Below are 18,971 nucleotides of genomic sequence, written 5' to 3'. Positions count from 1 at the left end.
GCATTGTCCCCTCTGTCCATAAATAGTAGCTGCTTTTTTTGCGCCTGCAATTTCTGGATCCCTTTTAGTAGTTAACCACTTTTTATTATTTAACAACTATTCACATTAAAATTTCCCTTTTCAAAATTTAGTGTTGGCTTCTGTCGCCTTGACTGGACCTTAACTGATACAAAGTGTTTACTTATTCAGGAAACTGAAAGATGAGTGTGGAGTGGAAGGGCTTATGGGAGACTGGAGAATGGCTTGCTGTGAAGTTGGGTAAGCACAGATTGCATTTGTAGAAGGCTCTGCGGGCCACCTTAAAGATGTTAGATTACTGCTAAATACAATTTGAAACAAAGACTTTCAAGCAGGGGAGTGTCATGATCAGATTTACATCTGTTAAAAGATTCCTTTGGTCTTCTGATTCTGGTAGAAATGTTAGCAGCCTGGTTCTGGATCTTTCCACTTCTGGAAACCACAGGGAGCGACAAGGAAAACATGACCAACTGACTCCCACAAACAGTTATCTTAAGTGAAACTAGGGATGCAAAGAAAACTTATACATTCCACATTGAGTGGAAGTGTGGTACTGGATGGGAGGCCAACTGAGTGCCATGGGGGAAGGACAGGGAGTGAGGAGGGGGCTGGTAGTGGCAGACCTCAGAAATCACTTGCAAATATTCACTCTGAGAAGAGAGCCAAACCCTGAGTGGAGCCTGCTGTGGGGAGGACTGAACAAGCATATGAGTGTGGGAGAGGCAGGGAGGGAAGGTGTGTGAAGTGCCTAAGGGCTCCAGAGGTGATGTCTTTCAGAAAGCAAGTTAGGGGATCTCATTGAAGACATGAGTTAGGTCCCTTAATGTAGCAGATGATGGAACCAAGGGAGCTCAGAGCTGGCAGAGAACTTCTGAACAAGATCACATCCCAGAGAAGACCCATGGCTACACTTTTAAGGAGACAATTCATTGTAGCCACAGAGGGAGGTGAGAAACCTCGACAAGGTCTTTCCCCTTCATCCTCCTGCTGGTACTTGGTCTAGGAAAAACCAACTGTTTCAAATATGAACAAATAGGAATAAGCACAGCATTTGTATCAAGATACTGTAATTAAAAATAAGACGGCAAAACTTACCTAGAGTTTCCCTGGAGAAGACTCACAGGAAAAATGTTCCCACAAAGCAGTTGAAAATAATATAGACATTCCAATATGAATTTTAAAAATCTAATGAAGTGAATGCAGCTAAGAAAAACAAGAATTCAGGGAAGAGACATCCCTGAAGTCAAACAAAAATTGGTGGAATTTAGAAAACAGAAAAAAAAATTTTTTTCAGAAATGAAGATTACATTAAAAGGAACACAAGTGAGTCTGGATACCACAGGAAGCATATTAAGGAACGGAGATTAGAAGTGAAAAACGCCAACAAAAAGGTAAAAATAATTAAGAACAAATGATAGAAATCATGTCAGGCAGAGGAAATCCAACACACAATTGGAATTGCCAAAGAAAACCAAAGCAGTGGAATAGTATTGATACAAATATTTGTGAATATAATTCAGGAAAACATGAAATATTATCTTGATGCATGTACTTGGCTCAGGGAATGTTTCCTTTCTTATAGAATGCTTTCCCTGACAACTGTCTCTTTCCATTTGCTTTTCTTCCAGTATTTAGTCTTTTCACATGCTCCATAGTTCCATAAAACATCTCACAATACACAGGCTGGCATCTCAGATAACCTTAAGTCTAGCCCTCTGACCATCAGTCTGGATTGGCTGCCAGGTCGCTTCACAGCTGCAATCCTGGGACTTCCCGTTATCTCACTCGTGTTTGATCCTGTTTCTAGACGCTACATCATATTTTTTCTTTGATTTACTCTTATTTTGATGGAGTTTATCCAGTAACTGAGAATCAGTGAACAGGAAGAAAATCTTTTGAGAACTTGCATGTCTAAAAATGTCTTTATTCTATTGTCACCCAAGACATAATTCATTCAAACTTTTGAAGACAGCACCCCATTGATCACTAGGTTCCAATGTTGCCGTTGAGTATTTTCCTTGATCCTTTTTTTACCTGGTAAATTTCTGAATATTCTCTTTATAGGTCTGGCATCCTAAAATTTCATAGTGGTATGGCTTCATATGGGTCTTTTATATTTATTGTGCAAATTCAACATTAGCTTTTTTTTAATCTTGAAACTCAAAATTTCATCAGGGAAATTTTCCTTTATTTAATAAATTCTACTCAATCCTCTATTTTCTTCCTGGAACTCCTATTGATTTAATATTAAACCTCCTGAATTGATCCATATTTATTTTTTACCCTACACTTTTGATTTGTTATAGAACATCTCTTTTAATATTCTCACTGAATTTATTCATATTCTAATTTCTTGTTGTGACATTTTATTAGTATCCTGTTCTAATTTCTTGAGTACAGTATCTTATTTGAGGATATGATAGTTGTTGAAGTTTTCTGATTCTTGAGAGTTGCTTTTATTTAGCTCTACCTTTTACAATCAAGGTTTTTCTCAATTTCTGGTGATCTTTGGCTGTCTTTATTTAGAAGTGAAGCACTAAAAACCTATTTGGAAGGTTTGTGTACGTGGGCAGGGCTTACTGATTGGTACGCTCCACTGTAAGGGGACTCTTGGCCAGTTGCTTTTTGGCGGGGACCCTCAAATGTCAGCATCTGTCTTTTCACTCAAGAGTTGCTTATTTTTCCACAGTAGGAGCCACCAAATCTTGCCTGGTGTGTTCAAGTGTGGCTGTTGGTTTTCTAGAGCTGAACACAAATAAGGAGCTAGGGATCTCATTTATCTAGTATATAAAACTGCTTAATAACTATTTTCTGCACAGCGTCTCACCCGAGCTTATTAACCCTGAGTAAGAAATCTACTTTTCCCTTTTTTAGGTGAATTACTATCAGAATAACTTAGCCTTCAACTTCAGAGACCACAGTGTAAAGTCCTATTCAACTCAGAAACATTCAAATACATTTTATCAAGGCTCTTAAATTAAAATTTGTTGTTTTGGAGGTATGCCCTTCAAGTTCTAAATAGTCAAATGCAGTGACTGGAAAAAACGTAACAACCCCCTACAAAAAGATTTTGTTTTTAGAAATCATCACTCTTTCATTGAAAGGGTTTGTTCTTTATTTCCTACAAACACATTTTATTTTTCCAATTCAACTGTAACCTCAAGAGCACCCTGTAGCTCTTGGTAAACTTAACTCTCTTTGTGTATGCAAACTAGTCCTTATCAACTGCCTTCTCAAAAGTAATAGAACTCTAACACATACAAAAGGAAGCTGAGTAAGCACAGGAACAAAACAGGAGAAGAATAAAACTAGAATGTGAATCTCATTTTCAACAGGGAGAGAATATTAACAAGGAAAATGAGATCCTGATTTCATAGTGAGTTAAATCTACAGCAATTCTTTGTGGTATCAAACTAACCCGATGCAAACCATGGTTTCTGAAATAAGATTAAAAAGAAATCTAACAAATACCAGAGTGAATATAACAATATGACTAGACCAAAAAGAAAAAAAAGTCTCTCACACACAATAATCACTGCAAGAAGATCCCAAAGGTTATAGAAAACATAAAGGAACTTTAATATCCAAACAGTCAGGGCAAAGAATACTGGATTAATGACCCATTAAGTGTGAACCACTTTAGGTTCTTTACAGTACCAGATGTATTTTAAAGTAAAATCTGAATGCATATTGCAGAGAATGAATCCATTTAAAAAACTTTAATTTCCTTACCTGATACTAATACCAGTATGATTTTTAGACTGTAAATTTTTAAAATGATTTAACACTGAGAGTAAGATTTAAAGCAAAGTTAGCAATGTTCCTGAATTGCAAATTTGTTCAGTAGTAATAAGCCTTTGAGTAATGCTACTTTCTTCTCAAAAAGTAGTCAATGTACATTTTAGAATTGTGCAATAAGAAAATATTGGCTAATAAAAAGTGTTATTTCTTGAGATAGTCAAGATGAAAGAAGAACTATACTTTTGCTTGGATTATTTATGCCCAAATAATTTACCCTGCAATCCACAGATGTATAGGACATAAAATACTTTTGAATAAGAGAAAAGTGAGGGTCCTAAAATAGGAACACAAACCAGAAGAATCTAAAAACAGCATCCTGTTACTTTTTTTTGAGTATTTAAGCTGCTTTTGGTTGCATGCCCTGATCTGTAGAAGGTTAATTAACAAGGAAATAAAATTTCCAAGTGTTTAAAAAATTTACTCATCTTCCATAAAGCAACTTTTAATGTATCAACACTTAGAAAATACACAGTGACTTGATGAAACATCAGTACAACTGCATAGAATTGAGCTCCAGAGAATTATACATTTATGAGCTGTCTTTCCTGGGCTCTGGTTTACAGGAGTATTGGCTTAGAGACCAGCTTAGAGTCATCTGCTCCTACCTGGAGGATACAGGCCAGGAAACTCTTAGGATTCCATGGGCCTTTTCTGTTCCTAAATAAGACACCAGGAGCTCTCTGGTCTTAAAAACAACCAAGCATCCAAATATGTATACTGGGGACCCTTCCCCTTTGTGAGTCAAAGAAGAGGAGAGTTTGTGACTTTCGCTGAAAACAAAACAAAACAAAATCTCCCACAATTCTTCTAAGAGACTGAAATATACTAGAAATTTCAAAACTAGAACAATGCCATCAAAGATTAAACCTCTTAATGCTCGGAGCCACCCCAAAATAATAAAATTGGGAACTCCAGGAAAACAGGTACCAAAAGAATCAAAGTAATGATTGCACTGAGGATTCTCCTCTTTGAAGGCTGGTTAAGGAGGTAGGATTTCACGGTTTGTTTGTTTGTTTATCTCTTGGCCTCTGAACATTTAAAAAATGCTTTGCCCGGCGGTCATTCAGGCTAATTTTGGAGTTCACAAGAAACCCCAAGCCTGACATAAGGATATTCTACAGTTTCACAGCTATCATTTGTACATATTAAAATCAAGTTGATTTACTCTTTTTGAGTAAATATAACTAGGATATGGCAAATTAATATATTTCTTTACATACAACTTTGTGTCTCAAAGTTCTTGAAAAACAAGAGCAGATGACTTTGTATTCAAAGACTACCAAAGTGTGTATTTGATATTCACATGCAAACAAAACCTTATAAATCTCCTGTCAACTCTGCATGATGCCTTTAAGGAGGAAATGACATACAAAGTTTGCTAACTGTGCAAAATATTAAATTGCTAAAACATTTTACATAATGAAATGATACATGTAAATGTAGAAGTTGACACATGAAATTAACATGGGTCCATAAGAACTTATCACATTTCAGAGATTTTCTTTAGTAACAAGTTTTTGTTTTTATATTTCCTGGTACACAGCAAAGTTTATCACAGAAGATAAAAACCCTTTTAAACAAATTCAACAGGGAATTCTTGAGGCACCTTCTCATATAAAACACAAGATGAATGCAATTATCAATCCATCTGAGAAAAGTTTTCAATCTAAAGATCATTTTTTTCCATTTAAGTATATTTCATAGAACTTTAATAAGGCAAGACAAATTTGTGAAAAAAATGTAGATACAAAAATGATGTAAACTAATAACTTATATTAAAAAACCCCAAAGGGAAAACAGTGGAGATGGGACAGCTCAAACAATGCCTATTTCAAAAAAACCTAAAATAGAATTGTGCATAAGCTGAAGATTACAAAGAACTTCTAGACTCTGCACAGTTTTGGTTTTCCTTTTTTCTTTTTTTTTTACATCTTTATATTACATGTTTTAAATCATATCAGGAATGCAAACTAGAACTGCACACTACTTCAGTGGAAAAAAGTTCAACATTGTGCAATTTTCTGCCTCAATTTTAAAAAAGTGGCAGCAATCCCTGCATTTGTATTTGAAACAAGGATTTGAGAAACTTTATCAAAAAAGGTAATGAAGGCAAAAATTGGCAGACATCCAGCATATTGTTTCTTTTTAAAACAATGCGGATGGTAAGTAATTTCATGATTAAAAAATGAATCTTTTAAATAAATACATTGTATCTGACATTTGCACTGACTGATTTGATAAATCTTTAAGTAAACAACGGCTTTACTACACTCCCTGTAGCCTTAAGCCACTGGCTTTAGATTCTGGAGTCCTTTTTCACTGGGTTTCATACCCTGCGACTCGATACCCTGCAGGCTGATTAGGCATCATGCTGCCATTCTGTCCTGGAGGCGGCTGCACTCCATAATTTGGTCCCATCCACGGTGCAGAAGACTGTGTCTGACTGGTGCAGAACGTGAAAGAAGCAGAGGGGAGGGGAAATCCACTGGTTAAAATAAAATGTAATGCCAAGAATAAATAATGCCAAGAATAAATAACACATACGTGGGAAATATCCTTTTTCTTAAGCCCAAATATAAGAATAACTGTTATGCCAGAGAAAGCAAAGGCAAAAGCTTTTTTCTTTTAAAAACAAGCATCCTTGTAGCTTTAATTTGTACAGTTTAATTCTGTTAGTTTAATTATAGCTAAGAAAATATCCTTTATCTATAAACATTTATTCCCTTGAACTCAGAAAAACTCATCTCTAATCTCAGAAAACTGTCCATCTGGAGTTTGACATATGTTGAACAAGCCACTACCTGAAGGAAACGTGATCATTTGGCATGATACGGACTTGTATTTATATTACTCAAAGAAGAAATTAAGGTAATTATTAGTATATGTAAACTCATAAATTTTCTCAACATTACAAGATTCTTTTTAATAAAAATGGCAAAGCGTTTTAATTTCCAGTTTGTTTTTCAGAAATTTAAGTAAAATTGTAATTCAGGATGTATAAAGAAGCTTTCATATAACAATGTATGAATAAACCCTCTTCCACAAAAAAAAGCATAATGAATAAAGCAATTAGGATCAAAATAACTGTATCCAATAAGCCTAGCAACTATTAAGTTATTTCCTTACTTAAATATTTGTTGATTCATTGCCAAGCATTACCAAAATTCTCATAACGCTGGTTATAAATCAAGACAACACATTTCTAGGCAAAATTTTAGATATTCACTTAAAACTATAAAGTAAAAACCTCTCTAAGTCTTTCAAAGGCGATGCTTTAGAAAGAAGGCACATTATCTACTAATTACTTAAAATCTCTTCCCAAGTTCTTGACATTTTCAAAGGCTAATAATAAAGGAAAAGAACAAGTATGCTTACTTAAATCCCTGCTGGTTCCATGGCTGGCCATACATTCCATATGCAGGTACCTGCCAACCATTAGGCATATATTGGCCAATTTGTTGTGCATTCCCATACCACTGGCCCCACTGGCCATAAGCTTGTGGATATCCAATTTGATTCTGCTATTAAGTAAAATTGTAACAGATAATTTAATATTATTTAAAGTTATAGGGGCATATACAGTCCTAATACACCACAAATACATAGCCATAACACATAGGGCCATAATTACAATTAAAACTAAAGGACAGGGCTTCCCTGGTGGCGCAGTGGTTGAGAATCCGCCTGCCAATGCAGGGGACACAGGCTCGATCCCTGGTCTGGGAAGATCCCACATGATGCAGAGCAACTAAGCCCCGGGCGCTACAACTACTGAGCCTGTGCTCTAGAGCCTGTGAGCCACAACTACTGAGCCCGTGTGCTGCAACTACTGAAGCCTGCGTGCCTAGAGCCCGTGCTCTGCAACAAGAGAAGCCACCGCAATGAGAAGCCCGCGCACCTCAACAGAGTAGCCCCCACTTGTGGCAACTAGAGAAACCCCGTGCACAGCAACAAAGACCCAACACAACCAAAAATAAATAAATAAAATAAATAAATTTATATATATATTAAAAAGAAAACACTAAAGGACAAAGAAAAGTTTATGAAGTCACGGCTAATAAAAAAAAAAGTGAGGTTATACTGCTTTAACTCTACAATGATGCTCTAAATGGCATACTCTTTGTAAGGCTGCAGGTTAGGGTTAGGGTTATTAAACTCAGGATAATGTTTGGGTGTTTTGTAAATTATACATATGACCGTTTCCTTTAGCTAGGGAAGATAGGGAAGATAAGGACTATTTATTCCTATATTCAGTTTACTTAAGAAAGTTATATAGTTTAGGATTTTCTTACTCCTATCTTGATGCTCCATTTCCTCATAGAAATGTTTGTGGGATCAAGTTTGAACCACTAGAACTGCCTGGAAAAACAAAGGCAGCAAAATCTGGAAGAAAATGCCAAGGTCCTAAATATATTCATAGCTTTTGTTTCAACTGAATCAAACATGCTTGTGAGGACTTCCCTGGTTGCGCAGTGGTTAAGAATCTGCCTGCCAATGCCAGGGACACGGGTTCAAGCTCTGGTCCGGGAAGATCCCACATGCCGCGGATCAACTAAGCCCATGTGCCACAACTACTGAAGCCCCCGCGCCTAGAGCCCATGCTCTGCAACAAGAGAAGCCACTGCAGTGAGAAGCCCGTGCATGCAACGAAGAGTAGCCCCCGCTCGCCGCAACTAGAGAAAGCCCACGCGCAGCAACAAGGACCCAATGCAAACAAAAATGGATGGATGGATGGATGGATGGATAGATAGATAAATAAATAAATAAATAATAATTTTAAAAAAACATGCTTGTGAGTCCTCCAAATAGTATGTGAATAAATCTACTAAGTATTAGAAAAAATTTAATACCCTGTTAAGTTTGTTGCAGCATTTTAAAATCCACTGTGTGAGCATGAGTCAATCGAGGTGGTCACATTCATCATGTCACCCCTGCATCCATGAACCACTACTCTGGAACTATAATACATGAAGAGCCCTTATATGCTATCATTTTAGCTAGAAGCATTAATGACGATTATCAACAATTTCATTTAAAAATACCTATTAGCCCAGCAATTACTCTGCAAAGTCAAGAACCTTCTCACCTGTTGCACGGGATTTATCATATCAAGAGTTTCTTTGCCCCAGTAGCATTTCACAACATGGCCTTCAATGGTAGTTCCATTAACAGAAACAATTGCATGTGCTGCACTTTCATGGGAATTGAACCTATTGAAAATAATATTAAGAATTACCAATATAAATTGTTTAGTATACATATAGCTGATTCACTTTGTTATACAGCAGAAACTAACACAACATTGTAAAGCAATTATACTCCAATAAAGATGTTAAAAATAAATAGTTTAAAGTGCTTATGAATAAAACCTATTTTTAAAAATCAAACTAAGCCTGAAATATAACAGGAAGTTAATATAAAAGAATCAATAAAATGGCATATTTTCATTTTTTTTTCCCCCTCCAAGATCTTATAGTTCTGGGGAAATTTCTTTTAACAGAATGTTTTATTTGCCTTGTGTTGGAAGGAGGGAGCTATTAAAAAAGTGGCAAATACGATAAACACTAGAGAAATTTTTATTTCTTTATAACCAAAGTAAATTTTAAAGAAAACCACTAAGTTAAATGTTCAAAAATGATCTGGGGGGAAACATTTTTTTAAAAGCCACCCCTACCGAACAAAAGAATATCCTTTATCTGGAAAGACTCGAATTTCCATTATTTGTCCAAATGGCGAAAAAGTCTGACGCATTAGTTGTTCTGTTAGACAAAAAAAAAAAAAAAAAAAAACCCGCATTAAAATCCTACAAATACCAAGCCTTTTAGTTTAAAAATTAATCTCGAGATGCCACATAGGTAAAGCCCCCATACCTGTTAGCCCAGAAGTGACACCTCCACAATACACAGTACAGTTGCTTGGACTAGACTGATTTACGACCTCATCATATGATAGCTGTTTGGTGTTTGCTGGAGAGGAAAAATTTAATATTTTTAATTCATTAAATAAAATGTTCAGAAAGAGTAAAGCAACATTAACTACACTACTGTAATGGTAATATTTACCTTGATCAAAATGCTTATTTAATACATATTACATTTGACTGAGGATTAAACCTCCCCCAAGAATGTCTAAAAATTACTCAATATTCTCTATTTAACAGGAGACTTGACATTAGAGATATAATTTATTATTTATAATTACAAAAATGAAAACTAAGTACATTTTTGAACAGTAGTCTTGATTTGCTTCTCATCTATTTCTGCAATAAGTCTCCGGGAACAGCTCTAACATTTAAAATCTAGTGTATTTTCCTCCAAAATTCCACATTTCCTTTTCTTCTCCAATTCACCTACACTCATATGTACTCTTTGGAGCTGGAGGCTTTCGGGTTGCCCAGTTAGTTCTGATTTGTCTTCCACCAAGCCACTGGCCACCCATCTGTTGAATGGCGTTTTCAGCATCCTGTTCCACACAACATTAGAAATGACAAAGAAGCCACTATTAGTTGACGTTAAACAATTGTTAGCAATAGAGAAAACTCATGGTTGCTTTTCACAAATGTTTTTTGAATGAAAAGCTTTGTGAAATACACAATATATGACAGCTTTCCTAAAACACAATGGTGCTTTTAAACTATCTTTCTTTTACTTGGGTATCAGACTTTGGGAATGTTAATCACCTGAAAGACTCGAGCCCAAAAGCCCTTATTGAGGTAGCCATTGTAAAGTGCATGGAACAACCCATACTATTATGGATGAAAATTGCACTTTATACAATCCAACATGCTTTTAATGACAGTGTTTGGTTTCTCATTCATCTTACAAGTAAATACTGAACAGCTGTCATGTCCTAGACAGCAGGTTAAGTGCTAGGGAAACGTTGGTCAATGAGGTAGACATGGTCTCTGCTGCCACAGAACTTACATTCTTTTGCGGGGGACAAATAAAGTAATTACAGATTGTGGTAAATGCCATGACAGAAACAAAAGGTTGAGAGAGAGAATATCCCATGCTGAGATACAGGCATGGGAATCTACTTTAGAGCAGCATGATTAGGGAAGGTCTCTGAAATGACATTTAAGCTGAAATAGAGAGGAAGAGGAGCTAGAAAAGTCCAAACACCAGGGTGTTCCTGATAGAGGGAAAAGCACTGCAAGGTGTGTTAAGGCAGGAAAGTGTCTGGTACGCATCTTAAAGAAGCATGTGAAAGATGACTAGTTTTAATGGAATCTAGTGTGCAAAAAAGGAAAAGTGCCAGAGGAAAAAACTGATTATTTTAAGAAAGATTATCATGATCGATTTATGTTTTAAGAAGGCCATTCTTATGTTTTAAGAAGGAGAACAGTTTGGGGAGATAGTAAAAGGAAAAAGACTCTTTATGAGACTAATGCAATATCCAAATTAAAAAAACAGTCGGTAACCAGGCCTAATGCAGTAGCAGTGGATGTAATCTAAAGGAAGAGTCAAGAGAATTGGTGGGGAGGGATGTGCACAGTAAGCCAAAGGGCAGGAATCAAAGATAATTCCTAGGTTTTGCCTGGGCAGTAGGGAGGATAGTGCTAGCATTAATGGAAATGAGAAGACTGGGAGGGAGGAGGGCAACAAGTTTGAGGAAGAAACAAAGATGATTTAAGACACATTAAGTTTGAGATATCTGTAAGACATCTAAATGAAGACCATTTGTTAGTAAGTGTGAAGTAAACGGAGCTGGAGATATAAGATTCAGAGTCATGAAGAAAGACTAGAGAGAAGAACGCATCCTGGGATAGAGTCCTGAAAAACAGCAAAATCTGAAATCTGGGTAAAGGAGAGATCAATAGCTAAGGTGACTAAGAAGGAATAGCCAGTGATGAAGGAAGAAACCCTCAAAAATCTACTGTCAGGGGCTTCCCTGGTGGCACAGTGGTTGAGAGTCCGCCTGCCGATGCAGGGGACACGGGTTCGTGCCCCGGTCCGGGAAGATCCCACATGCCATGGAGCGGCTGGGCCTGTGAGCCATGGCCGCTGAGCCTGCGCGTCCGGAGCCTGTGCTCCGCAACGGGAGAGGCCACAACAGTGAGAGGCCCGCGTACCACACAAAAAAACAAAAAAACAAAAAAACAAAAAAACAAACTACTGTCAGGGTCAAGCAAGCAGAAGTCAAGAGGTGAACTTGAAAAGGGTAGTGCTGGTATAGAGTAAGAACAAAAGCCAGCTTAAGAGCAGACTGAAAGGGACTCCCCTGGCAGCGCAGTGGTTAAGAATCTGCCTGCCAATGCAGGGGACATGGGTTCGAGCCCTGGTCCGGGAAGATCCCACATGCCACGGAGCAACTAAGCCTGTATGCCACAACTACTGAGGCTGCGCTCTAGAGCCTGCACACCTAGAGCCTGCAAGCCACAACGACTGAGCCCGCGCACCTCCAGCCCATGCTCTGCAACAAGAGAAGCCACCGCAATGAAAAGCCCGTGCACCGCAACGAAGACCCAACGCAGCCAAAAATAAATAAATATACAAAAAAATAAACTTACTAAAAAAAAAGAGTACAGTGAAAAGTAGATGGGGTTCAGCTTTGGTTTGCATATGTCAAATGTCAGCTTAAACTAGCACAAAAGAACAGGCAAACTAAAAGCTGTTGAGACACATAAAAAGGAAATGCATATTCTTAAAAAAAAACAAATATTGCTTACCACACTAACAAGTCTGAGCTCCATACGATGTTTAATTACTGTTGTGGGTTGAACTGTGTCTCTTAAATTTATATGAAGTCCTATCTACCCTGCCCATAACTGTGAATGTGACCTTATTTGGAAATAGGGTCTTTGCAGATGTATTAGTTAAGATGAGGTCAATACAAATTAGGGTGGGCCCTTTAAGAAGGGCCGTTGTAAGAAGAGGAGAAGCTAATGTGGACACACACAGAGGGAAGAAGGCCATGTGGAGACCAAGGCAGAGACTGGAGTGATGCAGCTATAAGCCAAGGATACCAAGACTGCCAGTCACCACCAGAAACTAAGAAGAGGGAAAGAAGGATTCTTCCACAGTCTTCTGATGGAACATGGCCATGATGACAACTTGATTTTGGACTTCTATCCTTCAGAACTTTGAAAGAATAAATTTTTGTTGTTTTAAGTCATTCAGCTACTTTGATACAGCAGCCCTAGAAAACAAATACAATTACTTGCTCACAGAAGAGGGAAAATTTTTTCTGTGGGGGGTATGCGTATTGTGAGTGGGAGACAAAGAAGTGGAAGAACGTGCAAACAACTCTTTTGAGAAGTTGGAGTCTGAATTATTAAGAGAAATAGGGATACAGATAAGGAAGGGATATGGGGTTAAGTTTATTAAGAGACATCAGAACATGTTTTTTTGGTTGATGGGAATGATTCAGTGAAGAGGGAAAGACTGATGACACAGGACAAAAGAACAAGCAGAGCACATATTATACAATTCCATTTATAAAAAATGTTTGGATCAGGGAAATCTATATAGACAGAAGGTAGATTTAATAGTTGCTCAAGGCTGAGGGGAGAGGGTGTAGAAGAAAAAAGCTAGTGACTGCTAATGAGTATGTAGTTTCTTTTCAGGGTCATGAAAGTATTCTAAAATTGTGGTGATAGCTGCATAACTGTGAATATTCTAAAAACCAATGAGGTATATACCTTAAATGAGTGGATTTTATGGTATGTGAATTATATCTCAATAAACCTTTAGTCGGGAAAAAAACCCAGAATAACCACGTGATCAAAGTCCTTAAAAAGGACGGAGTGGTGGGACCCCAATCATAAGTGATTTGGTCTTTTACAGGACCTTTCCTCCACTGTAATAGGAGGAAGAGGGAGAAGGTGAGTGCATTTAATGTAGGTTTGGTGGTTGAAAGCTCAGGGAATTCCTGTATGATAGCTTCTATTTTCTCAGCTGAAGCTCAGGGTGGTGATGGAGAAAAGTGAGGAATATCCGAGGAGAAATGAGGGGGCATGAAGTAGTTATCAAAGAACAGGAAATCATATTTACTAGAGAAACACAGGTTTGCAAAGACAGTAACATGTACTCATCTATCTAATGTGTGACCATTAAATTAGAAGCAAAACCATTGACTCAGTTTTTCTCTATCAATACTCAATTACTTCAGAGTAAGCAGAGAGGTTATGTTCAACCAGTACTGGAGTTTGCCTAGCACACACAACACAGGAAGAGGCAAGGAAGCCAGGGGTAATGTCAGTCGGTGCTGTGGCACTGAGAATGCCTGCCAATCACATATCCCAAATGTACAGAGAGTGAAATATAAATTTGGGAAGATCACATTAAATCACTTACTCTAAGTTACACCTATCATATGATGATTGTCAGGATTACAATCCATCTCTGGCTAACTCCAGAGGCCACACACAGACATCGTTTGCTATCCGACTTTCATACTAAATATGCATTAAATAGTGACTTTCATATAGCAGGGGTATATATTCCATAATCTCAAATGGAAAAAATGAGCTCTTAGTCAACCCAAAGCCCTCAACCTATTTCCCCAAGTAGCACAAGACACTAATATCCTATTTATCAATCCTTTAAGGAACTCATACTAATTGTGGCTATCAATCCATTGTATGAGGTATTTTTCTACCTTTCCTAAATATTATGCTGTGATTAACAGTAAAGCTTTGAGAACCAGCTACATTCTCATAGTTTTTATTTCCTTATCTCATCTTATACTTGGTAGATGGGACACATACATGACGGAGCTCTTACCCCTTCACCTCTCAATATGCTTTACCATGTGCAACTTTTCTTCTAATATACGGATTTTTCCTGACCTCTTAGGCTAACCTACTCCTTAGAAGACATTTTCACTTCATGAGAGGAAGATGATAGCTATACATTTAAACAATGTGATTGCAAGATATGATGTTACTGTGCAAACAGCGGACATACCATTACAGTGCATTCTACCCTCTTTTGCCTTAACTTATAAGCCATGTAAACATTTTTAGGGCAGACTTTTTTATTTGAAAAGTAGATTTGGGGCAAAATGGTTGCAAGCTGGCTGCTATAGCAAGCATCTGGATAGTAAGAGTTCATAGGGAGGAATAACCAAACAGTTTCAATGTAAGCAGACAGGAACTAGAAAAAAACAAGACAATTTGACACTATTTGGCATAACTGCGAACGGGTGTATTTTTTTTTTTATGGGTGTATTTTTAAAAGACTCAGAATGATGCTCATAAATTTGACCTGAAGTCATCAAGAAATGATATCTATTTCAAATACTCTATTTACTAAAGTAAGAAAATTCTTTCTAAAATAATTTTATATTATCAAAAATTTTAATGGCTCATTCTAAGGCACTCTTACACAGAAAGTACAATATTTTTGTAGTAATCGTTGGCAAACAACAGTCGTAACATAGAGGCAATACAATAAAATCTAAGGTTAATGAAACCTTAGTGTATACTCCAGGATTAGTGCATTAAATTCTCCTACCATCCATCCCTGTATTTTTAGAAATGTGATTATCTCTGCATTTAATTGTTTGGAACCTTGAGTTATCACACTAGCTATGTTTGAATTACCATGGGAATATGAAACAGGGACATAATGAATTAAATATATAAATGAGATAGTCAATATCTAACTTTGGCTGATGATTTAAACAACTCTACTTTCTATATTCTGAAAACATTTTATCAGTAGTTTGCATGCATCAGGCGCTAAATAAATGCTGACTAAATGACCAAACAGGAGAAAAAAGATATTAAGGGTATTAATTATCAGTGAAATGAACAAATGGCAGATGAGGAAAATGATTAACAATCGAAACAAATGAATATTTTTATCCTTTACTCTTAAAGCACCACACATGCACTTTTTATTTATTTAGCTCACCCATTTGTTGAAAAAGGAGACAAAGCCATATCCCTTAGACTTTCCTGTTGCCATGTCTTTTACCACTCGGGCATCTCTGAAATCAGAAACAATCGGAAGTTTAGGTTTGCAAACTCTCCTCTGGATATCAAGTGAGAATTTCATACACAACTCATTTTCATGTTTCATCTTCATTAAAATGAACCTTTAATGCAAATTCACCTTTTATTCTATAAAATTTATCATGTATTAGCAAATGAAGCTTAATTTTATAAACATGCAAATCAATAACTTCTTAAATATATATGTATACATTGTACAGAAACTGCCTCCCACTTTAAAAAGTTTTTAAATTTTTAAATATTAAGCATGGTAAAAGCAGCTATTCACATGAATTTTACTTAACTTATAGGGTTCACAGGTACACTAAATGAATGGCTTTCTTTAACCATGCAATTTATAATTTGCTATTTGACACTATATACTTACTACCTAATCATTAAAAAATTAAAATAGAAAACTGGAAACTAAAAGAATGGAAAAGTTGTATATTCCCTAAATTAATTAAATTTTTTCATTTTCTCAGATCAGTTCATACCCCCCTTCCGGACTATGGGTAAATTTTGAGAACTTGACTTTTCAGAAATGTTAAATCATTGAAGAAAAATACTAGACACACACTTTAGTTTTATACTAAACTATATTTAGTTTTATATAAGAGAAGATTTTACACTAAATTCTAAAATAGCAATCATATAAGATTGATTGGAAACTATAAGATATAAAAGCAAAATTTTAAAAAGTCAGAAAGTAAAAAAGCACGCCAACATTTATCCACTGTGAACCGTAGCTTGTAGTTAGCCAGGGCAATTCTGTCCATTCTTCAGAGATACTCTGCAAAATAACCAGAGCCCTATTATTTGAGATTGAGTAAAAAACCCAGCCATGATAGCTAAAACTCCATACCTCAAAAAATTGGACTCAAATTGTGCTTCACAGGCAATCTGCTTTTAAGTTAGCCAGGTATGTCACAATGCTTGTTCTCTCAGGACACATGAACAAAACAGGCACTTTTACAACAAAAACCCAAGTCAGAAAGCCATGCAATATAATTTTATATTAAAGTATACATAAGCATATTTTGATCAATTTAGGAGTGATTTATTAAGTGTTTAGGGTCAAAATGACAAAGAGGTGATGGTGAAAGGGGAAAACTAATGCAAGCCACTTCTCAATATGTAAAAATACTTATTAAAATTATCTGTATGGTACACATGCATTTAATTTGTAGCTGATTCATTTCTATAGCAAAATTTGTTAGACTACCCTAAATTCAAGGAACAGGAAAAGTTTAAGCTATGTAAATTAGGGAAAGAAAGTACTATATTTTATATACTAAATATTTTAATAGGCCAACATTTACTACACACCTTTTATAAAGCAAGCACTGTTGTAGGATCTCTATGGGGAATACTTGACTATCATGAGAACCTTTCAATATATATATTTATCAACGTATCTCCTTTCATTGAAAAAAATCAGGAAATGATGCTACCAACTGAAAATGGTTCCTTCAAATTTAGAAACACTAACTCTCTGGGTAGCCTAAAGCTTAGACATTATCTCGACTGAAAATTATAAAACTTAAAGGCCTTACCAAGGAAAAATGATATATACATCAGTAATCATAGTTGACTCTAAGAAAATCTAGACTATAATTATGATACCAACATATTTAACAAAAAGAAATTATTGATCCTTGATTAAAAAGTAATGAAATTACTAAAATTTGAATGTCATTTAACTTAAAGTCACCAATTGTTAAACAATCTTTATCTAATGCCAAACTAAAATTCCCATGCTTTCAGAAAAGCTACTGCAATCAAAATCGAAACATTTAATAAAATAGCATTTAATCTGTTAAAATGTTAGAAAAGCCTTTTCTTTTTAAAGGTAAGTTTCAGGAAATGTTAGCCTTGAAATATATTTAATGCGTACTTATATCTGAAAGGATTCTCTAAGGAAGAAGCAGCAAAGATCTATATCAGAGTTCTTTAATCTTTTATGGCCCTGTGACTAATCTGAAAATAGGATAAAACTTACAAAGATACTCCACACCAAAATGAAAGCAAGCATAAAATTTTGCATACAGAGATTTACAGAAACTTTGAGAGGCCAAAGGTTAAGACCTTTCCAATCTAGATATTTGAAAGCCAGCTAGAAAGCCAGATAACCATAATCAAAGCCCTAAAACAGATTAAAAGGAACAGTCACGAAATTAGAACTTTATTTTCCTAAAGTCAGTTCTAAGAGACAAAGAAAAATGTCACCTAACAGAAGAGTCTACTTGTAAACCCTAATCGTGTGACTGCCTTTAAAGTTGGCCCCTTACTTATGGTCATTCCTTGGTCACTATGCATTTTCATCCTCCTACCAATGAACTAAAACTCTTCAAACGAAAACTTCCAAAATTCAACACCAATACCACCAGCTTTTACTGTCCAGTCTCCTTCTCATCTCTGTTGTTGGTCTGTTCATCAAACCAAACCAAAGCTAACATTTCCTTTTGCTTACTCTTCTAGCTGGAATAACAATAATAAAGCAACGAGAAACTCTAAAAATTTTGTTTTCTAAATTCAACGATTACTTCTAAGAAAGTGCAATCATCAACTTATTATTCTTACTCTATTACAGGCATGCTTTTCAAAATATAAAGTTCTTTTATGATGAATACTCCTTGAGTGACCTTTTTATAAAAGGCCTAAACTATACAATTAATAACAAATGCAAGCAAGACAGTGCTTCACAAAACACTAAAAGGCATTATTATTATTGTTAATAGCAACAACAAAAGGATAGATACCTGGGAATTAACATTTAATAACTGCGTTTTGGGTTGAATTGTTAAGGTTTCTTTTTGTTAAAATATATTAACAGAAAATGCATGGTATCATAGAAGTGCCAAAGGGTCTAAATTCCTTAGTCATAGCACAAGTTCACTAAAGATTATGACCAAGCTAGCAAGACACTCATATAAGAAACAATATGCACAACAGCACATTTGTCTCTTAAAAGCTAACGCTAATTGAAAAAGAGTTCTAAGATAATTGAAGACCAAAGATTTATTTATCAATGGGAAAATAATCTTTGGCTGTTAACTGCTTGAATAGTCTCTAAACAATACACTTATTCAAGTGAATATTAATACATCACATTCAAGTGTTAAAATTAATGTCCAAAATTCACAATAGATTTTCAAATTACTTCTATGTAAGATTGTTTCTAATATAAAGCATTTTAAATTTATCTTCTGTT

General features: G+C 35.8%; 1 protein-coding gene across 9 annotated transcripts in view; it reads right to left on the bottom strand.

Moving 5' to 3' along the window:
• Window positions 1–3,573: 3,573 nt before the first annotated feature.
• The window catches only part of TIA1 (TIA1 cytotoxic granule associated RNA binding protein), a 29,155-nt gene continuing 13,757 nt past the window's right edge, over window positions 3,574–18,971 (bottom strand). For 3 of the 9 annotated variants that reach the window (XM_067704790.1, XM_067704792.1, XM_067704794.1), the window contains 7 exons: window positions 15,678–15,753; window positions 10,173–10,281; window positions 9,690–9,785; window positions 9,494–9,578; window positions 8,906–9,029; window positions 7,195–7,340; window positions 3,574–6,262 (listed from right to left, as the gene is read on the bottom strand). In XM_067704790.1, the coding sequence (XP_067560891.1) occupies window positions 6,136–6,262; window positions 7,195–7,340; window positions 8,906–9,029; window positions 9,494–9,578; window positions 9,690–9,785; window positions 10,173–10,281; window positions 15,678–15,753 (763 nt within the window). In that variant the 3' untranslated portion in view covers window positions 3,574–6,135. Of the gene's footprint in view, window positions 6,263–7,194; window positions 7,341–8,905; window positions 9,030–9,493; window positions 9,579–9,689; window positions 9,786–10,039; window positions 10,282–15,677; window positions 15,754–16,484; window positions 18,964–18,971 lie in introns of those variants that run through there. The other 6 variants (XM_067704791.1, XM_067704793.1, XM_067704795.1 and 3 more) reach the window with 5 other exon arrangements.

This window comes from Pseudorca crassidens, chromosome 14 (assembly GCF_039906515.1).
Source record: "Pseudorca crassidens isolate mPseCra1 chromosome 14, mPseCra1.hap1, whole genome shotgun sequence".
NCBI classification, from domain to species: domain Eukaryota; kingdom Metazoa; phylum Chordata; class Mammalia; order Artiodactyla; family Delphinidae; genus Pseudorca; species Pseudorca crassidens.
Note: the sequence above shows the minus strand (reverse complement) of the source record. Positions and strands in the feature narration are given on the sequence as shown.